We start from the raw sequence: 22982 nt of genomic DNA, 5'->3' as shown, positions 1-22982 counted from the left end.
GCTCACGACCACCTGTAATTCCTGATCTGGGGGATCTGGCACCTTCTTCTGTCCTCCATTAGCACCTGCATTCATGTATACATTTTCACATCAACACATGTACATGACACAGTTAAATACCTTTGCTTTTAGTTGTTTGTCAGTGTTTGGTTGTTTAAAGGTCACACCCTGACCTACAACCTCCCTTTGAAGTGTTAAAGCAGTTCAACTGGTAGATTCTACTAAAACATTAAAAGTGTATTTTTCCTCTAGAGTACAAATTCTTTTTCTATTTTTCTACCATAAATGCTAGCTTCCCACCATGGGTCGAACCACACTGGAATGAATTTGTTTCAGCCAGCTGCTCTGTGGGTCACTGAGCTTGGATTCTAATCCCTGTTCCCAGCACTTGGTCGCATTTTTATTTTTCAGGAAATATTGTTTCAAAACTTGGCTCAGTCCTTGTCTTCTTGGATTCTTTTTCCATTTGTTCTCTCCAATCGCTGGATAACTCGCATCCTACCCTCTTCTGAAAGAAGTGGTCTCAGGAGTGACCATGCTGGAGCAACACTCAGCACAGAACCTGGAAGTCCCTTCCACCACTCAGGGCTCATCAGTCACTGGCCATAGATACGACATTCCATTCTTCCCTCCTGGATGGCTTTGCCTTGTTGCTGTGCCACCCAAGTGAGACAAACGGACACAGGAGCTGGTGGGGGCAGAGCCTGAGAAACAGCAGGGACAGAAAAGAGAAAGAAGAATGGTTCTTGGTGGGTGACAGACTTTGTTCTGGTTCCCAGCCTCAGTGTTTGTGATCTGCTTTTCTTCTTTGTGTGATGTCTGAACTTGTTTTTTCAGCTCAAACTCTGAACTCTTGTCCAAATCACTAAGAGCAGCAGCACACGAGAGGCTGCGAAAAGTGAGACTAGTGATGTAGCAGAGAATAGCAGAGCCCTGAAGATAAATGTGCATTTGCCTCGGAACTGAGCATAGGAATGTGCGTATGCTGTATGTGTCTTGACACATTTATGAAAATACACAGTATAGTAGACTCACTTTTCTTCTCAGCTATGTTCTCACACAATCTGGCCTTTTCTTCTTCCAGAGTATCTTGCTAGTTGGATGCTGAAATATCTGGCAACGAAAACTTATGTATAAAAAAGAACTGTTGTACAAGCATAAGGATCTGCATTTGACCCCACCCCCATCAGAACCCATATTGAAAAGCCAGGCAGAGTGGCCTGCACCTGTATCCCAGTGCTGGGGAGGCAGAGGGGCGGCTGCCTGGCTCTGCTGTGAAGAGGAGAAGGAATATGGCATAGAGCTGAGTAGACAGCACAGGAAGGGCTCAAAGCTGACAGAGCACTGGCTTCGGACACTAGAACCCAAAATGCTTACCTTGTTTCTGATGATATTCCCTAGCACTAAGTTGAGGAAACAAAGAGGAAATGGGGATTTGACTATAGAGGATTATAGTCAAAAATAGCTCTTTTGCATTCTTGAAATTACACAAACATTAAATGTTATTTTCCATTCATTCCCAGTATAGAAATAGTATGTGGTGTTTAGTATCTACATCTAGGAATATACAAGGCACAAAACTATAGGCTTTGCTAAATGTAGAATAACATTATTTGTGCCATTGGGCAAGAATTACAAATTAGGGGCCTATGTTAAATAAGAGAATGTAGACAGAGAAGTAGAAACCCTTCTAGACAGGCAGTGTGAACCCAACTACTTGAGAGGACTGCTTGAGCCTAGGCATTGGATCCAGCCTGGGAAACATAAGGAAACCTGAACTGTTAAACAAACAGACCTTCCCCCAACTTTGTTGTAGAGCAGAGGATTCTGTCATCTCTGTCTGACACTGCCTGACTAGGAAGCTCTCGGTCCCCCTTACTCACCTTACTGTCCAAAGCTCCCTGGGACAGTGAGGTAAATATTGAAATGGTATATGGACACGTTCTAAATACAGACTTCCTGCACTTTATCTTTGCAGCAAAACAAAAAAATCACTGGGCCTTTTTTTCTCCTACAAATTCATTTGTGTGTGTGTGCGCGCGCGCGCTCTCATGAATGTAATATGCTTTAATTATGATGGTATCCCCCGCTATATGCCACTGCCACTATCCTCTCTTCTCCCCTCTTCTTACCCAAACCCCTCTTCCTCACAAGTCACCAGGGCCTTACTTAATGTAGTTTGTATTTAGTTAATATTATCGTGGTTCACAGTGGACTCAAGTTCTAAAATATGGCTACATTTTGTAACTGGCAAAGCTCTGTACTTGTAGTGACAGAAATACCTTTTAGCTCCACTGATTACCGTATTTTCCTTTGTGTTGACAGGAACCCCGCGAGAGCGCCTGTGGGGCAGTTATTTATTTACCATGTTAGAATACCAATTTGTTTTTAGATTGAGCATGGTTAAACAGAAGCCTGTTGCCTCCAGTGTCACCTCCCACAGACAAGGCCATCCCAACTAAGGAAGGAAGAAAATGTATCCAGCTGAAACTGTGGAAACCACACCAACAAAGCCCTTTCAGGCGCTGTGGTCCTAATGCCTTAGAGCCCTTGGACATCAAAGTGTCCAGTCTGGTCATGGTGTTTAAAATAAGTTACCATTAGTGCTCTTTCAGAGTTTTAGTTTAGTTTTTTTGTTTTTGTTTTTGTTTTTTTTTACCAAAGATTTGATGGCATTGACCTCACTTGGCACTATCTAGAAATACAAGTCACTTAAAGTTCTTCAAGATAGTGTCTCCTGTGATGCATGTCTGAGAACGTGGAGGTAGCAGTGTCTGTGTGTACTGGAGATTCTCAAGGGGAAAGTGGTGCACAGTTTCAGATAGAAATATGAGTGAGACCACACCCTTCTCTGTGGAACTCGCTTCCCAGGACAAAACCAAAAGAAGGATCCTAATACATAAGCAATTTTCCATATACATGCAGACACTGCTGCCATCTCCCCTAAACATACCGCTACCACCCATGACTCAAAGCCTCTCCCATTCCAAGTCAGGGAAAGTACTGACACAGCCTCCCTTCCTAGTACAAAAGTTCCAGCTCTTGAATTACCCAGACCGCCTACCAGGCATCCCTGCTCTTGTTGGGACCATGGCCATAGAAGTGCTAAGAGCCTTCAGATTCTAAGTCAGAAAGATGGAACCAGGCCATGACTCACTGTCATATTCCCAACATGGAGAGTAAGATCAGAATATAAATGGTCAGTGGATTCACAACATTGTAGTCCAACAGCAATCTATTAGCTTCCTCTGCTGAAAACACTGTATAGGGGGCTGTGGTCGTTTGAATGTAATTGACCCCCATAAGCTCATAAGGAATGGCGCTATTAGAAGGTGTGGGTTTGTTGAAGTAGGTATGGCCTTGTTGTAGGAAGTGTGTCACTGTGGGGTGGCCTTTGAGGTCTCATATATGCCCAAGCCACCTCAGTCTACTTCCTGTTGCCTTCTGATTAAGATGTAGCCAGCACACTGCCATTCTGCCTGCTGTGATGATAATGGGCCGAACCTCTGAAACCATAAGCAAGTCACCCAAATCAAATATTTTCCTTATAAGAGTTGCTGTGGTCATGGTTTCACAACAAAAGAAACCCAAACTAAGACAGGGGCTCACACAGAATCTTATCTTATTCTCATTCTGAAGACAGGAAATCTAAGATCAGGGTGTTGGTTCTGGGATTCTTGGCTCTCTGGTGGCAGACTTCTCATTATGTCCTCACACAATCTAGCCTGTGTATCTGTATATCTAAAATTGTACCTATGTATCCCTGAGGCTGCAAATATCCAGACCTCTACTACTTACAGCACCAGTCGTACGGGTGCCAGCCTACACTAAAGGCCTGATTTAGCATCATTACCCTTTATAAGTCCCGTCTCCAAATATAGGCAGACCCCCAAGGTTCTGGGGATTAAGGCTTCAACTTGTAAATTTTAGAGGACTCAGCTCAGTCCGTAAAGCATGAGGACTACTTCAGAAATAATTGCTATTGGGCCACAGTTTCACAGTTTTGATTTAGTTGTTTCTATACCAGCTATAGAAAATGCATTCAAATAAGCCTTGGGCTTTTACCTGCCCAAAGGTAAGGGTGCTGCAGAACGTGCATCCACCAGTTACAGAGGATTCCCGCAGAGGACACGGGATGCTGGTTACTTCCACCCAGGGAGCCTTGTGAGGAGCACTGTCTATAGCCACAACAACATCACTAACACATGAAATCGGGAGCATTTTAGGGGTACAGTGATGGTACTCATCTACACAGCTCAAGAACTGTCCTACTGCTCTGCCCTCCCTTTGACACAAAGGATGCTAGACACAAAAGAAAATGCTGAGCCTAGCATATGCTAACTGACTAGAAGAGAGCCTTTAAGTTCAGCCCTAAAACTCAGGCAATGGTGGATAAGATTTTTTTCATGGGGTCCTTTTTAGTGAGAAATAATGGTTTTAATGTTATCATTCTGAGTCTTTTGTAATCAAACTGTGAGCCAGATACCAGGCGGTTCTTATTTCTACCTTGGCAGAAAAACAAATGTGATATGGTCGTGGCTTTAAGCTAGTATGATGGGCGGGCATGGTGCCCACTCCAGTGGTCCCAGCTAAACCAGGTCAGTCTTCCCATGGGCTACACGTGATGTTAACAAGCTGTCCTCCAGGCTTGCTGACTTGTGCTATTGGTATATCTAGAGTCTGTAGGAAATCACTTCACATTCGCAAGGCTGAAGCAGAACCAAGTCCAATCAGAATTCACTCCTAAAGGAAAGTGTTCCACAACTGAAGCTCAGAATGCAGCAAGCAGGAGAATCTTGGAAAGATAAGGTGATGAGATCCAGAGTGGAGTTCTCTGGAGCTGAAACTTCAAGCTAGAAATAGCTTGTGGCTTCCCACCGGGTATGGTTGTTTAACTCTTATTTGATAAGGCAAACCACAGATGGGCTCTGCCAAGTCAGACATCATGAAGTCTAGAAAGAATTTGAAGAGCACCTGTCTCAAGACAGTTGAACCCAAAGCAGTGAAATGTCCCATCCAAGATGGGGAAGCCAAGTGGCATATGAGGCTTCTGTTTCCGGTATTGGCCCACTGCTGCCCCTTACAGCCTGAGAGTAAACTCTGTGTGTCAACTTCAGCAGGACTGACACTTCCAGATGCAGAACATCTTGTCAGTATGCTGCCAGACGACTCAGTGCCAGCTCGGGCTGAGTGTGTCTCAGGATAGTGCAATTAAGTGTACCACCCAAGCCTCTGGATCCTTCTGGAGAAAGGGGAAGTTTATTTAACCCCTTGCAGAGCTGTAACTTTGTTGCCACTTCACTGGTTCCCTGGAGGATTGTAGAACTCTTAGTGTTCTACCCATAAATCCTATTCAGTGTCCTGCAGCCATCAGCAGTGGTCCCACAGACACTGGGGATAATTGTACAGGGCCACGTGTAGCCTTATCTGGGCTCTGGTTCATTAGGGTTGGCCTTCTCAGGTTATATGCAGAAGAATGCTTCCAGGGTTTCTAAGTCTCCCTCTTGACTGTGTTTAACTGAATTCCTCCTTCACTTCTCTTGAAGGCTGAGCCCACATTCTGTTTCTGGCTCCCTAGAAGGAGAAGGTGGGAGGAAAGATCTGTTCTCCTCCAAGTGCTTGCCTTGTCTTCTCCATTTAGGCCAAAGCTATGTAGGGCTGAAGGTATGAATGCCATGGCTTTGCCGTATTTCTTGGAGCTGCGTTCCTAGCATTGAGAGCCTTAAATATTCATTGAACCAGATTAGACTGGAAATATCCCTAGAGTCTCCCTATCCTACCCTTCTTGACCTATGTAAGTACTGCCTGCAAAAGTCTGAGATGTAAGAGGGTGTGGGAATAGTTTTCTTTCAGTCCTAACCTTCCTTAAGGAGCTTTCGAATCATATCCCATACTTCCCTTCGGCGTGCTTAGTAACATGCTACCCTGCCCCCATCCACCTCCATGCCAGGCGAATCAGAAACAACATTCCCTATCATGCTATGTGATACTCGCATCTTACCGCTGTACACGGTCATCCATGAAATGTTTACCGTGTTTACCCAAGGACCACTTGGATGAGCCCACCTGACCTCAAGTTTGTACCCAACTAAAGGGTCATTCTGTCTCTTCCTTCAGGAGTGACCAATCAGATGATATATCAGTTTTGCATTAAAATTAAAGAGAAAATTCAACAAGGTGGCCACAGGAGCCTTTCTAGTCTTTGCCCATCACTGACACTCATGTGGGATACCACATGTTGGGAAAGAGGTCCTGGGAGTAGGCATGTTGTGCTATTGCCACAGTGGGCTGCAAGGCTCCCTTCTCTCTTCCACTTGGCCAGAGAGTGGAGTGGGCCTCTTGTTGCTTCTGCACTTAAATCTCAGCTGCAACAAGGCCTTATTCTTACCACCCTGACAGCTTCAGCATTAGATTTCCTAATCCATTGTTTGGTTTGTGTGGGGGAGGGGTTGTTTTTTTCATCCTTTCATTTTGACACTCTTCATTTCTGAGAGCCAAACCAAACACATGGGCCTGGCCAGCCCCCCTGCCTGCGTCTGTGCTTCCCAGAATCTCGCTGTTGTTCTGATAGATCCCTTCAGCAAGGGGGCGGTTTGCTTTCATTTTGATAATAGTGGGCAAGTCTCGGTTCATTTCTGTTAGCAGATGAATGAAGATAATGAGAGGTGCTGCCAAGTCAACGTAGAAACAAGACTTAGAATTCTCGATGATTAGAAATGCTTGTTTAGACCGTGCCACTGCAAGCCCGTGTAGAGCAGATCCCAGGCTTGGTAGCATGTCCTCGTGACCACCTGCTACCCTTGTCTCAGGTCTCTGCTTCTGTTCGGTAAGCCACCCAGCTAACTGGTTTATTATCTGTGACAGTATGCCACAGTTTCTGAGGCTATTTCTCCATAGGAAGAGATTACCATTCTCTTGGCCCTTCAAACACAGTGGATATAGAGCACCAACCAAAGCAATGTGAATGCCGTGTTGAGTTTCTCCTATTCCCACTTTTTAAAATCTTTTTATTTATTCTTTGTGGATTTCACATCATGCATTTTGATTCCATTCATCTCCCCATCCCTTCATGTCCACCCTCTGTCCTTGCACACACACCCAAAAAAATTTAAGAGAGAAGGAGAAAAGAAAAATCTCATCATGGAAGCTGTAGTATGACGCAGTGAGTCATACAGTAAAGCCTTTAGTGCATACATCTTTACTTGCAAGTGTCCATTGCACAGAGTCATTGGTCTGGTTCAAGGCCTCTGGCTTCTGCTGCACTATGATTGCTGGACCCTTATTGGGACTCCTCTTGGATATCCTGTTGTTGCCCTGTGTCATGGAGGTCCTGCAGCTTTGGGTCTGCAGGACCTGTCTCTTCACATGCTCCAGCAGATCACAGATGGGGTGGATGTTGGGGTGGGCCAACTCACAGCCCTGTCTGGGCCTGGGTGGTTGCTGGGTTAGTCAGCCTGCCAGCTATCCCTCATCCTCACCACCAGGTTGAGCTCTCCAGCATTGCCCTGACTAGCTCACCCTAAGGAGCAGGAGCAGAGCCGGTATAGCACTCTACCAAGACATAGCCTCTCAGGAGAGACAAACCTGGGGAGTTGTTAGGGACTCATTATCACAGAGGAGACACAGATTAGCTCATCTAGGTACAAATGTCCTAGACAGGAAAGCAGTTGCATTTTAGATGTGTCTGCATATCAGTAGGTTAGAGATCGAAACATTAGTATCCTAGCAACACTTGAAAGTAGAGTGCACATGCATCTGGAAAGTGCAGGTCTGACTTCCAACCGCAGACTGGCCTATGGGTGGTTCATGCAGTTTCCTGAGGTGAGCACACTTCCCTGTACCTCTTTAGGCCTGGGTCTTACCTGTAAGGTAGAGACTGGAACTGGTGGTTCTCCTCCTCCCTCCAGGCTGTGAGTTGAAATTTCTAGTGCAGCCCGAGATAGCAGCTCCCAATACTGCACCCAGGGTAGCAAAAATATGCCTATAGAGTAGCTGGGACTTAGAAAAAACTCTTATCTATCTGAGGGCCGGACTTTTCTGAGGGGTAAATAAGGGAACATACGCTTTCTGATGTCTGATGGTAACTCGGGGAAAAAAAGGAACGAGCACACGCTTTCCTGGATGGTAACCTTCTCTTTTACATCATCTTAAAGAGTCTCTTTCTGAACACTTCTCCATCTCCACACAGCTACTTTAAACACGCTTTTACATACATAATACTTCTCTCTTCTCTCATACTTCTCCTGCACATCCAGCTACATCTCCCTTTCAGGACGGGGACACACACACATTTTGTCATTCATCATTCATTTATTCACTCACCACCTCCTACATCTCTCACACTTCTACCCCAGCACACACTTCTACCCCAGCACACACTTCTACTCCAGCACACACTTCTCTCTCTCCAGCACACACTTCTCTCTCCAGCACACACTTCTCTCTCTCCAGCACACACTTCTCTCTCTCCAGCACACACTTCTACTCCAGCACACACATCTCTCTCTCCAGCACACACTTCTCTCTCCAGCACACACTTCTCTCTCTCCAGCACACACTTCTACTCCAGCACACACTTCTCTCTCTCCAGCACACACTTCTCTCTCCAGCACACACTTCTCTCTCTCCAGCACACACTTCTCTCTCTCCAGCACACACTTCTCTCTCTCCAGCACACACTTCTCTCTCTCCAGCACACACTTCTACCCCAGCACACACTTCTCTCTCCAGCACACACTTCTCTCTCCAGCACACACTTCTCTCTCCAGCACACACTTCTCTCTCTCCAGCACACACTTCTCTCTCTCCAGCACACACTTCTACCCCAGCACACACTTCTCTCTCCAGCACACACTTCTCTCTCCAGCACACACTTCTCTCTCTCCAGCACACACTTCTACCCCAGCACACACTTCTCTCTCTCCAGCACACACTTCTCTCTCTCCAGCACACACTTCTCTCTCTCCAGCACACACTTCTCTCTCCAGCACACACTTCTCTCTCTCCAGCACACACTTCTCTCTCTCCAGCACACACTTCTCTCTCTCCAGCACACACTTCTACTCCAGCACACACTTCTCTCTCCAGCACACACGTCTCTCTCCAGCACACACTTCTCTCTCTCCAGCACACACTTCTACCTCAGCACACACTTCTCTCTCCAGCACACACTTCTCTCTCCAGCACACACTTCTCTCTCCAGCACACACTTCTCTCTCTCCAGCACACACTTCTCTCTCTCCAGCACACACTTCTACCCCAGCACACACTTCTCTCTCCAGCACACACTTCTCTCTCCAGCACACACTTCTCTCTCCAGCACACACTTCTCTCTCTCCAGCACACACTTCTACCCCAGCACACACTTCTCTCTCCAGCACACACTTCTCTCTCTCCAGCACACACTTCTCTCTCTCCAGCACACACTTCTCTCTCTCCAGCACACACTTCTACCCCAGCACACACTTCTCTCTCTCCAGCACACACTTCTACTCCAGCACACACTTCTCTCTCTCCAGCACATACTTCTCTCTCCAGCACATACTTCTCTCTCTCCAGCACACACTTCTACTCCAGCACACACTTCTCTCTCTCCAGCACACACTTCTACTCCAGCACACACTTCTACTACAACAAAGCCTCTGGACAAAAACATGAATCACATTTTCAGGGTCACATGGCACTTATTGAGGAAACAATAAGAAACAGAGCCAAACTAATCACACTGTTTCTTTCAGGCTAGTGATGTCACATTGAGTGGCCCGTGAGTCATGCTTGGCCATGAATGTAGCTCTAAGTGGTCAGGGTTCCCAGATAGAAAGTGACATTGAAGTTCAGGGCTTAAACAGTAAACATTAGTTTACTGAACCTTAAGGTTAGGAGTACATGCAGAAAGTTCATTATGCTGTAGTTCATTATGTCTACCAAAGTTGCTTTGTGCCTGACCTTGATTCATCAATAAACACGTGGGAATTTGTCCTTGTGTATTAATCTCCAGGGGTAACCAGTTTGGTTTGAATTTGTTCTGAAGTCTAAAATTAGCTGTCTTTGTTCTAGTATTATTTCTATTCCTCAAAATTATACAGCTTAAGCAGAAATCATCTTCCTGACTATCCACAGCTATATGTGTACCCAGTCAATGGAATATATTCACAAGATAAACACACAAGCAGTGGGAAAACACCCATAGCTGTTCTTAGGGGAGAAGTGTAGTGGCACATGAGAGAAATTACAGACAGAAGCAGCAAGTCATTTACAGCCAATGGTCCCACAGTCTTTACCTAGTGGGGCTCCCCATCTGAGAGTTATTTGTCTGGTGGGTTGACCAGTTGAATACTAGTTGTCACCTGCTGCATACTCCCACAGCCTCCAGCAAATTTCAGAATTTCTGTGCTCTGGATCTAATATGAGCAGGCTAGTATTTCTGTGATTAGATGTTTGCCTGGCTGATCTGAGGCAGGACAGGGAATGAAGCAAAAAAGGAAGCTCCAGAGTTTGAGGCCAGCCTGAGCTGAACAGCTGATGCCTCGATGTTTGATTTCACTCAGGACTAGGGGCTGCTGCTACCCGCTGCTGTGTTTTCAGTGCTGTGGCAGAAGAGCCCCTTGTTTGGTTTTAGGTTTAGCTTGGGGGGAGGGTGGACCTTTGAATAGAACCCAGGGCCTTGGGCATGCTAGGCAAGTCTTCTTCATTGAGCCATGGCCCCAGGCCTTAGTTTATTTTCAAAGCCTTTGAAAACTAATGATAGAGATAATGGTAATCTAACATGGAAAAGCCCAGTTGCATTAAAGGCGTATTGTTAGCATTCATCCAGTACATGATTAATAAATACTTGTGTCCAGGAATAGCATATAGGAGATAATAATGCGATGCATGGTTTTCATGCTTCAAAGCATAAAAGGATCCTTCCTATCAGTGCATAAACTTACCAGTTTCTGGGGAGAGAGTGGGATTTTTAACCTGTGGAGAAGCTGTAAAAGTCTTCAAGGTCAAGCTCTAGCTTTCTTTGGTACCAATGCTAGTAAATTCTCCAGTGTGAAAGCAGTGACCAGATGCCTGTAGGAAATCTTCCTGAATGAGAAATTACTATGCTATCAGATCCTCCAATCCCGTAAGCTTTACGGTCTGTTCAGAATGGCACAGTGGCAAAACACTTTGCAGTTCATTCCAAACATTTGAAAAATTTAAAATGGAAAGGTCATTTTGTGTCTCCATAAGTCCTAAGCAGCTGCTAGATTGGGTTATGGGGCTATAAGAATACTCACCTTTTTTCTACTTTAGGAATTTCTTACATTTGGGTCTCTGGTGACTCCCTGTTGTGATGTGTCTTCTTTATGTGTGGAGAGACATATGGGTCCTGTTCTTAAGTCACAGCATAAACTGAGCTGTTTTGGACAGTGGTCCCAAGGCAGCCAGTTCACTGCAGGCTGCTCTTGCCTCATGCATCCAACTTGGTATTGCACCATCCATGTTGACTGTTCTCTGAGTTACTCCGCCCTAAAAGCAGGAGGAAGCTGGCTAATGCTATAGCCAACTCTTCCCAACAATACTGTCTGTTCCATGTATTTTTTCAGCCTCCTACCCATGGCTTCACAACAGCTCTGTCCTAGAGACCAAGGCACCGCTGCTCTGTGCTTCACATGCAGACTGCACATCTCCTTGAGTGTCCCATGTGGAGTTGGCGCCACATTTGGCTCAGGTCCCTTCGGAAATCACATCACTGCACTGAGTTCTAGAGCGGGTGGGAAAGCTAGACAATTCTTCTATAGGTCACCTTCAGACCCTGTACTTGCCCTGCACTCCATCTTTTGGGAACTTTGAGCAGAATGGGGGCTACCAACACAGGCCATATTGGGGGCCCTTAGGATTTTGATTTCTTTGTTGTGTTTCTCTGGAGCTGGAACCCAGGGCCTTCCATGAAACATGTAGTGTGCTCCAGAGTCATACCCAAGCTCAGCAGGCAGATCTTTAACAGATCTTAGAGGTGCTGCCAGGTGGGTGAGCGCTTACATGTGCACAGGGCCTGGACTGAGCCCCAGCAGCAGAGAAAGAAAAGAAAATGTCTTCAGAAAAACGAGCATCTATTCCTGCAGTTTCCCTCAGTGGCCATTCTTAAAACTATCTGCTATTTGCAGGTGTTTCTAGGCAGCTTCATGTAGAAAGCAGAATTCCTCTAGGTGTTTACAGAAGAACTGAGGAGTTAGCATGGAGCATCCCTTAAAACAAGACAGAACAAATCCTACAACAGTGTTCCAGGGTCATAGATGTGGAGAGGATCGTGTGTAGGAACATCAACAATGAGCGTTTATAATAGTGAAAACTAAAAAACTACACATTTTATACCAGGAGTTTGTTCCGGGCAGTGGTGGTGCACGCCTTTAATCCCAGCACTCAGGAGGCAGAGGCAGGCGGATCTCTGTGAGTTCAAGGCCAGCCTGAGCTAGCTCCAGGATAGGCTCCAAAGCTAGAGAGAAATCCTGTCTCAAAAAACAAAAACAAAAAAGACACAAAAGCACTTAGAATAATTTTTGTCCAAAAAATGCATAAGTTAGTTCATGTTGTTATTATACCTTTTACACTTTTTTTTTTTGGACGAATAATAAAAATCCTGAGACAGATATTGGGGCTCAAGCTGAAAATCAAAAAAGCAGAGTGGCCAGCCACTCTTACCTCAACCTCAGACTGAAATGGATGATCCTACCCCCACGAATCCTCACACTGAGACTGAGTGAGCATGGGACCTGTCTCCTCCCATTTTATATTCTTCTCTAGTACTGGGATTAAGGGTGTGCACTACCACTGCCCAGCCTATATGACGGACTAGTGTGACTGCTTTGATTAAAAGTGTGTGCCACCACTGCCTGGCATGTATTGCTGACTAATGTGGTTGCTTTGCACTCTGATCCAGGGGTCCTCCTCTTTCTCTGCCTCCCCAGCACTAGGATTATAGACACACACTACCGTCCTGGCTTTTCATATGGGTCCTAGGAATCAGGTTCTCATGTTTGCTAAGCACTTTACAGACTGAGACATCTCCCAGCCTGTGTCATAAATTATCAATCAGTTACTAAAAGCTTGTACAGCATGGCCAGTAGAGATTATGTGTGTACTCTTGTCTCTGTCTTCTGGTGAACATATGTGTGCATGAAGGTTTAGTCATAATATACATGTACTCCAGTTCAGCAAATGCTACCACATGGTTTCCAGCATAGCTGTACCTCTTTGCACTCATACTGTGCAGAATTGTACAAGAAGTCAAGTGGTTCCACACCCTTGTCAGCATTTGATGATATCTAACCTTTACATTTTTATCCATCACAATGGGTTTTTTAACTCCTGTTTCTATGATAATTAACAAGAATAAATATGTTTGTATGTATTTTCTAGCCTTTCCAAAATATAGTTGATTCTACACATCCTTGGGTTATACATCCCTCAAATTCAACAAACAATCACAGTTTTAAAATATTTGGGAGAAATAGTTTTAGAAATCAGAACTTGAATTTTCGTGCACTGAGCACTCTGTGAGTCCCCAGAGTAAAGCTGTCCCTTCCATACCCGCCCACCGTTTTCTGTTCTGTGTGTCTCTCCATCACTTGTCCTTTGAGCTCTGTTCACCTCCAGTATCAGCTGTGCCTGGACATGTTTTCCCTCATCACTCTCTAAACAATGCGGTATAACAACTGGTTACATAGCGGTTACATGACATTCAGTATCATGAGTAATCTATAGATAAGATATGTAGGTTATATGCAAGTATACCATTTTATTTCATTATTTTTATAGAAATGAAGATTTTGTTGTCCATGAGGTATCCTGGAATCTGCAGGAACTTCCTGTAGACACAGACACTGAGTAACAATTGGAATCTTTTGTAAAATACTATTCTAATTCCTTGACCTTTTGAATTTGTTGTTTTGCTGTTTGTTGCTGGTTTGTAGTTCTTTGTGTACCAGATACCTTCTCCCATCTGCCAGCTGCTTTTCCTCTCCTAATGATGTCTTTTAAGAGAAAGAAGTTCTTAGTTTTGTTTTGTGGGGGTTTCTTTGTTTTTGCTTTATTTGAGTTTTCTTGTTTGCTTGTTCATTTGCTTTTAGTTTGTTTTTTGTTATTTGAATTTTTGGGGTGTTTGTTTTTGCTTTTGTTTTTGTTTTGGGACATAAGGCCTCACATAGCCCAGGCCGCTTTTCACCATAATATTATCTGAGGATGACTTTGAGCTCTTGATATTCTTGTCTTCTGAGTGCTAGAATTACAGGCCTGTTTTAATATAAATTAACTGATTTTTTGGGTCTTTTTTTTATGGTGGGTGTTCTTTTGTGTTCTGCCTAAGAAATCTTTGCACTATAGTCTTGGTAGTGTGTTTGCTGAAGTTGGAAGGGAACAGAGAAGACCAGCATGGCGTTTGTACAGTGTCCCTTTCAACTTTCATGGATGGGGCAGGAGACTTGCTGTGTTTGTGAGCTTGGCTGGTTGTTTGCTTGGTTTTTCTGAGGCAGGTTTTCACTATGTAGCCCAAGATGTCTTTACACACACAATCCTCCTGCCTTCACCTGAGTCTAAGTTTATAGGCAGGTGGCATTGTGGCCAGCTCTCCTGTTTTCTTTTTCCATGTCTTCCATTCAGACACAGATTTATTCTCCATCAAGAACTGATTCTTTGTATGATTGGGATATGGTAATAGATCATAAAATCCAACCTTTCCCTACCGTACAGATGGTACCTTCGCCATAAACTAAGGAAGTTATCATGTTTGTATAGGTTTTTTTTTTCTTACTACATACATTTTCTTATATTCATAGCTGCCTAAGGTTAGGGGTTGCATTGAATCTATGAGTTAGTTTAAGCAGAATTAATACCGTCTTTGAGTCTCCATTCCTTGGTCATGTTATATCCTTCCATTTAAGGCATTTTTTACTTTTGTAGTTCTATAGTTTTTAGGTAGACATTTCACTAACCTTTCAAGAAAGCAAGTTAGGTGAGGAAGCGGTCAAGTCATCCTGCTTATTACAGCTGGTCTGAGAGACAGAATACTAGAGAGTACTTGTATTGGAGCTTTTGAAGTTTGATGGGAAAGCTACAGCCAGCTTAAGAAAGATAGTTCCAGGATCTTTTCAGGATGGGAAAGGTTCCTGTATCCCCAGACTCAGAGAAAAGAGCTTGGAAACACCATTGACTGAAAGGAAAGGGACTTGGCGGGGTTGCCCAGAGGCTACAGGAAGAAGGTTAAAGGGTACTGTGGGGTCGTTTTGAGGCAGGATATTTTGTATATGGTGTCACCTTAGTAACAGTGACAGTTTCCCAGACTGGTAAGCAGGAACACACCTCTCGGCACCAAATCCCACATGTGGAGTGTTCATGTAATCCAGTCTGCATTTGGAAATCTGGACTTGTTTTAGCAGAGTATACACTTTCTGTTTTCTCTACTGGAGATAATGTCTCTATATCCATTTCCATTTGTCCCTCCTTTGGGATCTAACTGAGATGAAGGTTTAGTAGAAAGCAGCTCTTCCACAAAATCTTTTTTTAAAAGCCACAGTCTCACTCAGATGCATATGTCAGAGAGAGAGAGAGAGAGAATGCCAGGGTCTCACTCACGTGAACACACTATACACATACAACACTCGTAACCTCCATTGATCCTCTAGCCTTGGCATCCCAGGTAGCTGGAACCCCGGGAATGCCCCACCAAACTAGTTCTTCCATCAAACCTTGCAGTATCCAAACGACTGGAAGAACATTTTTCGAATGGATATTTACATATGAGGAAAGTAGGGTGCTGCAATATGGAACTTGAAGCTCATATTACAGAAGGATCTCGCTGACTCAACCTGCCTAATCTGCAACCCTTTAATACAGTTGCTCAGGTTGTGATGACCCTAGCCATAAAATTCTTTCCATTGCTACCTCAATTCTGTGATTTTGCTACTGTTATGAATTGTAATAAAAGTATTCTTGGGGCTAGAGGGTTGTCAAAGGGGTCAGGGTCATGACCCCCAGGTTGAGAAATCCTGCTCTAAAACCATGACTTAAGGTAGAGAATTCCTCCTTTAAGTTGTTTATAGAAGATATTTTGTCCCAGCAAAAAGAAAAATCTATTCCAAAGCCCATAGACACCATGTTATCAATGTAGCAATCTTCCGTTAGTGTGTGTCTACAGGGCTTTCCTGTCTTAAAAATATCTCTGTGGGTACTGTGATGGGGCTCAGAGTGTTTGCCTAGCATGCACCAGGCCTTGTATTCAATCCCCTGAACCTACAAACACAAAATATATTTTTTCCTTAGCTCTTCTTGTATTTACACATCAGAATGAATTTTAGGGTCAATTATCAAATTCCAGAAACAGTTTTTGGGATTCAACTTGGAAACACAGTGCACTGTTAGGTGAAAATAGATGAGTTTAGCTCCTGTCCTAAATTTTTAAAAGACTCACTAAGGCTTAGCATGGTGTAAGTGGCCCTGAGCTCCCAGGTCAGGGTCAGCAGCCAGCAGAGAGAAGACTGCGAGTCTCACCTGACTGTTGTACTTGAGAAGCACACTCTAGCTCATTCTCGGCTCAGAGCATCTGGAGGCTGACAGACAGTGGCATTCTCTTTGCCATCTAATCTGCTCTTTCTGGGTGATCTTACGTAGTTAATAACAGTAATTACAAGTTAACCTTTGTCAGGCATTTTCACATGTCCTTGTCATTAAATCCTCTAAAACAGCACTGTGAAATGTTGCCGCTCCACCCTCCAGCAGAGAAGAGAGGTCAAGGGACATCAGCTAATGAACGGCAGCCCTGACGCTGAGACCTAAGCCTCCCAGGCGCCTGGGTTCCAAACTCTCTTGCACTCAGTTTTCAGTCCCCTTCCTTTCCTGGAGCCCTGCCTAGTATTTGAAAATATCCGTCTTCCCGTCTCATTCCTCAGCCAGCACTGTCACGAGTAGTTTCCCTTCTCCTCACGAACCCTACTCTGAGAAGGCTGAGATGTGTGCATCCCTCCTCTCCCCCGACTCCTCCCTCTCAGCCCCATTTAATTCCACCTTGTGCTTACAACAGCCACTTCCTGGCTGCTGCTTTCTGCTTAGTCAACAGCTTCTTTTTTTTTTTAACATTCTGCGTCATCTTCTAAGAAGTTGAAGGCAGTCTTGTCACTGCCATTTAAAACCACAGGGTCTCCTTGTACTTTGCACGAGATTGGGTTGAGCTCTAGCTCCTCTCACAGCCTGACCCTCAGCTGTCTCTTCAACTCCATCTTCCCCCACCACAGCCCACTGTAGGTAGGCTCCAGCATCCTGGACGGTGCTTTGTTTCCTCTGATCTCCCAGACAACTCTGCTTTGGCTCTGGAGACCCAGATCTTAGCCACCTTTAGTGCCTCCTTCTCAGGCTCTTCAGAGTGAAACAAGTGTGCATTTCCTCTCACATCATGTCCTTAGCTGTGCTGGGTTGTGGTGTGCTTGTTGACGTGTTTGCTCTGCCATGGCCTACGAGGAGTTTCAGGACAAGGACTGCGACTGCTAGAGGTTTAGAGAACTGCCCAGTGGGTACTAAGAACAGAAGAACATTGGGAATGTGTCTTTCCTCAGCGTTGGGCTATGGTATCTGTCAAAATAATCTCCTCAGCTAACTAAGCAGTCTAAGGGCCCTGCTGAAACAGCCATATGCAGCAAAGGGAAATCTCCCTTGGGCAGGAGCACCACACAATGCTGAGATCCTCAACCCAGTGGTGCTTGTGAAATTGGAACAGTGAACACAGCGTCCCCATGAAGTCAGAACTACAAGTTACAGTGCTTGGCCAGGACTTAATCCTGACTTTTCTGGACTCTATTTTCATGGTTAGAGTCTAGAAGCTTGCATGTTTGATCATTCATTTGGATGCAGGGAGGTCAGCTCTGTTTGTCGTTCTTTCCTGAAGAATCCCCACTCCCAACACAAGTAAGCTGCCCTTTGCCTCAACTCCATCTCTCCTTTCTCTTTCAGCTTCAGAGTGAGCTGGAGAAAGTTGAAGGGGACAATGCAGAACTGCAGGAGTTCGCCAACACCATCCTCCAGCAGATAGCCGACCACTGCCCTGACATCCTTGAGCAAGTCGTCAGTGCGCTGGAAGAGTCCTCCTGACGCGCTCCAAGGAGGCTGACCAAGGAGCTAGGAAGGAGAATGTGAGGGACTCGGTGTTGGAGCCACCTCCACACCAGACCCTGCCAGCTGGATGTGCGCGTCCAGCCCGTTTGTTTCTCATCGCACTCTGCCTTCTACTTTGAATGTTGTCTCTGCGCAAGTCTCCTTGGTCTCCGTGAAGAACTGCCCTGTCATCAGCAGAAGGGAGCTGGAGAGGCTGGCAGCTCTGCCCTTCCCAGAACAGGAAACAAGAAGCCCACTCGCCTCATCTGGAGTTCTGTGCTTTCAAAGCTCGCTGCTGAAGCCTTAGGATGAGTCCTTTCTGCTCAGAGGGTGGAGGAGGGAGCAGTGGCCAGAGACAAAGAGAGGGTGCTGCCCTCGTGTTTACCAGCCTTGCTGTCATGACCATCAGATGGAGGCAGGCCTCACTGTGAACCCTGGCCTGTTGCCTGTCTCACGTGTGCTGCTCTCAGCTGGCGGGAGGATGATGTCCACAGTGGTCACCCACTCGCTCTTGTTAAGACCTTCCCACACTGACTGTCAGGTCAGTATAACCTGATGAGAAGAGGCTTTAACATGAAGGGCCCTGTTGTCACTGCTCGCAGCTTTGCTCCTCCAGAGACGATGTCCCATAGGGCCATGCCGATCCTCCTGAACATTGCCTACAGTGCTGTCTGTCCCTCCACCTTGCCCCAGGCTACTTAGAACAGGGTTGCTAGAGCATGCGATCCCTGCCCACCTTCTCAGTCTGCTCTTCGGGTTCATCCTCAGGGTCATAGCCTCATGCCCTACCTAGAAACTGCTTTTGACACAACTGAGTTTGTCTTATCTCATTAACATTCCTCCCTTCCTCCCTCCATTCATTCATCCATTCATTCATTCAGAAAGTATTATGAAATGTCTTCTGTGTGCATACAGCGTACAAGGCTGTATTTTCCACCTTTGGAAAAGCCTCTGATAGGGAGTGGTGTGGGGACCCCTGAGACATGCTCAGTTGAGCCGTAGCAGTGAAAGCATAGCTTCTCCCTCCAGCTTCCTGACTGGTAGTCTTTGTTTCCCACTGAAGAGTCCTCAGTGGGCTTGGCTGGCTGAGCCCCTCTTTGCCTGTGAGGTCCCATGTGGCAGTTGAGGATCATTGCTGTCAGTGTTGTCACCCTGAGAGGTGTTCTGTGTAGGGGGCTGTACTGACCATTTGTGTCAGCTGACTGCTTCACCAGTGCATGCACACCCCATGGATGCGGCAGCACCATGCTGCAGCCAGGTGCAGAGGACAGTGCCATAAGATAATCAGCCTGAGAATAGACAGCGTAGCGGGCATCCAGCCCTGCGTGCTCTGAAGCAGACACCTAAAGATGCCCCACCAGCTGCCTCCTCTCTGAAGGATTTAATGCTGCCTGTAAGTCCCTTGCAGCCCTCCACCCGGCTACACTCTCAGAAGGATTTAATGCGGCCTGTAAGTCCCTTGCAGCCCTCCACTCGGGACCTCACGCAGCTGCCACTGCAGTCACTTCCCCGTTCCCCTTCTTCCCTGCCGTACAGTGTTCACTTGTGTGAGACGCTGAGGTCTGAGTGGACTCTGCCAGGAGCCAGAGTGATGATCACTGCTGCTCAGTTCTCTCAGTTCTTTTTAATTGTCCCATCCGTAAATCCCATAGACGACACCATATTTCAGGATAGGATTTTACACCCATAACAACTGGAACCACCACCTAGTAACAACTTCACCAGCTATGGTGGAATCCAGAAAACAGTCCCGGTCCACAGGCGCAGCCTGGAGCTGACACTGGCCAGCTGTGGGGGACCACCCCCAGACAGACTCCTGCTGTACCCACTTGGTCTTTGTCTGCCACTCTTTACCTGCTTCCTTCTCTCTGTTTTACAACTTTTCTCCACCAGGTCCCTCCAGAGAGGCTGCGGGAAGGCAAATTTGTAGGACAGACATTTTCTGATCTCTGCATAGCAAAGGGGTCTCCTCGGGTGGTAATCCCGTGACTCAAAGGGTTCTGGAGACTGTGGAGGTTTTGTGGTAGGCGAGGCTAATAGCTTATCTGGCATTCAGATCTTGCTGACTTTTCGTCATTCACTTAGTCAGAATTCACTAAATGCCTAGCTGCCATTGCCCTAAGACATGTCATCCCGTGACGGTCTGCATGCACTTAGGGTCCTCAAGACATCTGGCCTTGAGAGCTCACTGCAGGCTGGCTAGGACCGTCCCCATCACCTCCATCCACTGTCAAGCCTCATACCCTTTGCACCTAACAGCTCTACCCCAAATGAAGGCCATCATGAAGATGCAGTAAGAAAATGAGGGCTGGAACCCAGTGTGGGGCTCCTACTAAAGCAGCAGCATATGAGCCCCGCATCCCAGGTCTTCAGTGAGTGACTGACTGGTGGCACATCTGAATGGGATTAGCAACGACTTAAAGACCATTAGAGATTGGACAAGTCTGAGGGGGCTTCAGCAACCGGAAATGTGGAGGGCATCCTCCAGTTCCTGTCAGCCTTGTTTCTCATGCATCTTCCCGAGGCCTGAGCGTGCCTCTTCCTCACCTGTGGGCCTTAGAAGTTCTAGGAAAGCAGACTGGGCTGTGATGACCGACGGTGTTGCAGGTCAGGCTGTGACTGGCCACATCCCATCCATCTGTTTGGCCTCCTAGGAAGAATATGTTGGCTGACTTTCTCCCTCGGGAGAGATGACGTCAGTGCAGATGGTTCTCACGTGCTACCGTCCTGCCCCTCCACTGCTGACACTGGGATTGGTTTGGCATCACACCCTCCTGTGTGACTGAAGCACAGGCCCACTGGCCTCCCTCCAGGTCTTTGAAGAAGGGCAAAGCAAGGATATGTCACTAGTGGAATGTGACACCCACAGGCCCGAGTCCCAGCAGACCCCATGTCAGCAGTGTCGGTGACTCTCAAGCCTGCCTCCCCAGCCTCCCCTCCTGCCTGCAGAGTCCAGAGCCCAGGAAAGAAAGCAAGAAGGATGAGCTGCACCACAGGCCTGCCGGGCACCTGCCGTCACTGCCAGTCTCGGAGCTTTGGACCGGTCCAAGGCATGTTCCCTCCTGTGAGCCACGAGGATGTCCAGGGAAGAAGAAAGCACACGTGACCTGGGGATCCTTCTGAACAAAATGGCTGTCTGTACTCTTTCCAAACTTTTAGTGTCAAAATTGTAACCAAGTGTCTCCTGATTCTTCCCACTGTGTTTGGCAAGTGCTGTGACCCTATTGTAGGTACTTCTCCTCCTGCCTCTTTTGAGGGAGAAGTGATTTTAGGGGTTGATTTGGGGGAGCGGGTTATCTGTCCCGTCCCGCCACCTCTTTTGTTTCTCTGCTTGTTGATATTGTCTGTGTGATTCAGAGAACTGGGGCAGTTACATTGTGTCCATTGTTGAGAATATTAAAATATTAAAAAGTAGTTATAGAACTGAAAAATTAAGGAGCTGTGTTTTTAAAAATGCAAACCCATAAATAATCATGTTAACGAAGGAATTCAAGCTATGGGCAGCCTAGCTCCTCCCACTCCAGGTTGGTGAGGTGGTAGCCAGGCCAGCCCCTGGGAAACACACTGGCCACACTTGAGGTAGGTGACTACCTGGGAACAAGAGACACCCACTCAGTGGAGAAATGAAAATCTGGGGCTCCAAGACTCTCAGTCACGTCAGGGTTTTCTGTACATCCTCAGGTAGAGTTTTCAGCGTTGTAGAGGGTGACCTGAGGATCACCCTCCCCTCACATGGGATCAAGCCTTGTGTGCCTAGTGCTGTGTGGTAACCTGGGCTTGGGCCTGCTTGCCAGACCACAGGGCCTTTTCCTGCCCACTTGGTGCTATTTCATTGTGGCCATCCCACAGGGCAGCCTAGTCTCCAGAGCCTGCAGGCCAGTGCCATGGATGGCCCTCAGAGCCTGGCTCTCTCTGGCTTCAGAGCCTCAATTCCTCTCTTTGAAGCTTTTTAGACTCAAACCCCCTTGGCTCCAGAGATGCCAGAGTCAAGAAAGGAAGTGAGCCAGGCTGAGGCAAGGAGATCCACCCTCTGCCACAGTGAGCACACCAGCCAGGCCCCTCTTCCCTGCCACACCAGTATTAAATCCATCCTTGAACGCATCTGGACCCGCCTGAGGCACATGCCAGCCATTGCGCTGGCTGCCCAGTGCAGACCAGAAACCTGTCTTGCGTAGCAGGCTGTCCCAGGATGGGGAATTTGGCTTTGTTCTGCACCCTTGAAGCCTTCAGAAGAGGCATGTTGCACTTTAGTGGGGAGCCCAGAACACTGGGCACTGGCTTCCTGTAGCTTGAGTCCCTGTAGGTAGCAGTGGTGGCAGCCTGGTGGCTTGTGTGAAACAGCTGCAGCTGCTGCCTTCAACTGTGCACATGCGTGCAGTTACTAGCGTCGAATTGCCGGCCTGATGATGACATTACAAAGACATTGTGTTCTGTTCAATTTTGCCTTGGTAATTATTGTAAACACTCTGTTTGATTTTTTTCTTTTTTATTCACGAACTAAATCCATCAGGAAATTATAAACTTATTTAAAAACTGTGTGCTGCAGCCTTCTTTAGTCTCTGCCAGCCTGGTCACACCCCTGTGATGAGACTGGATACGGTCTGGAAAAGCAAGGCCCAGCAGTCCCCAGGAAGCCATCTCCAGAGGCAGACTAGAATCTGTGTGCTCCAGGTTCGAGGAGCCCCCCCGGCAGACTGGCCTGCTAACGCACCCTTAGGTTCGCACTTCACTCTGGTTATCGCCCAACGTCCACTTCCAACCCTCTTCCTTTCCACCCTATTTCCAATCAGGCCGTGCAATTAGCTCTGACTACATTATGAAAGTGTCCATTGCCCAGGAGGACTAGAATAGTTTACACCACGATGGCAGAGGAACAG

General features: G+C 46.5%; 1 protein-coding gene across 8 annotated transcripts in view; it reads left to right on the top strand.

Annotated features, from left to right (window-relative positions):
- The window catches only part of Erc1 (ELKS/RAB6-interacting/CAST family member 1), a 360167-nt gene extending 337526 nt beyond the window's left edge, over window positions 1-22641 (top strand). For 7 of the 8 annotated variants that reach the window (XM_041630969.1, XM_041630950.1, XM_041630933.1 and 4 more), the window contains one exon: window positions 17965-22641. In XM_041630969.1, coding sequence (XP_041486903.1) covers window positions 17965-18102 — 138 coding nt within the window. In that variant the 3' untranslated portion in view covers window positions 18103-22641. The remainder of the gene's footprint in view (window positions 1-17964) is intronic. The other variant, XR_005972232.1, reaches the window with a different exon arrangement.
- The last annotated feature ends 341 nt before the right edge of the window (window positions 22642-22982 follow it).

Source organism: Microtus oregoni, unplaced genomic scaffold, assembly GCF_018167655.1.
Source record: "Microtus oregoni isolate MIOR12 unplaced genomic scaffold, Mior012 000002F_ref0000024, whole genome shotgun sequence".
Taxonomy (NCBI): domain Eukaryota; kingdom Metazoa; phylum Chordata; class Mammalia; order Rodentia; family Cricetidae; genus Microtus; species Microtus oregoni.
The sequence above is the reverse complement of the archived record's forward strand: the minus strand, read 5'-3'. Positions and strand labels throughout refer to the sequence as shown.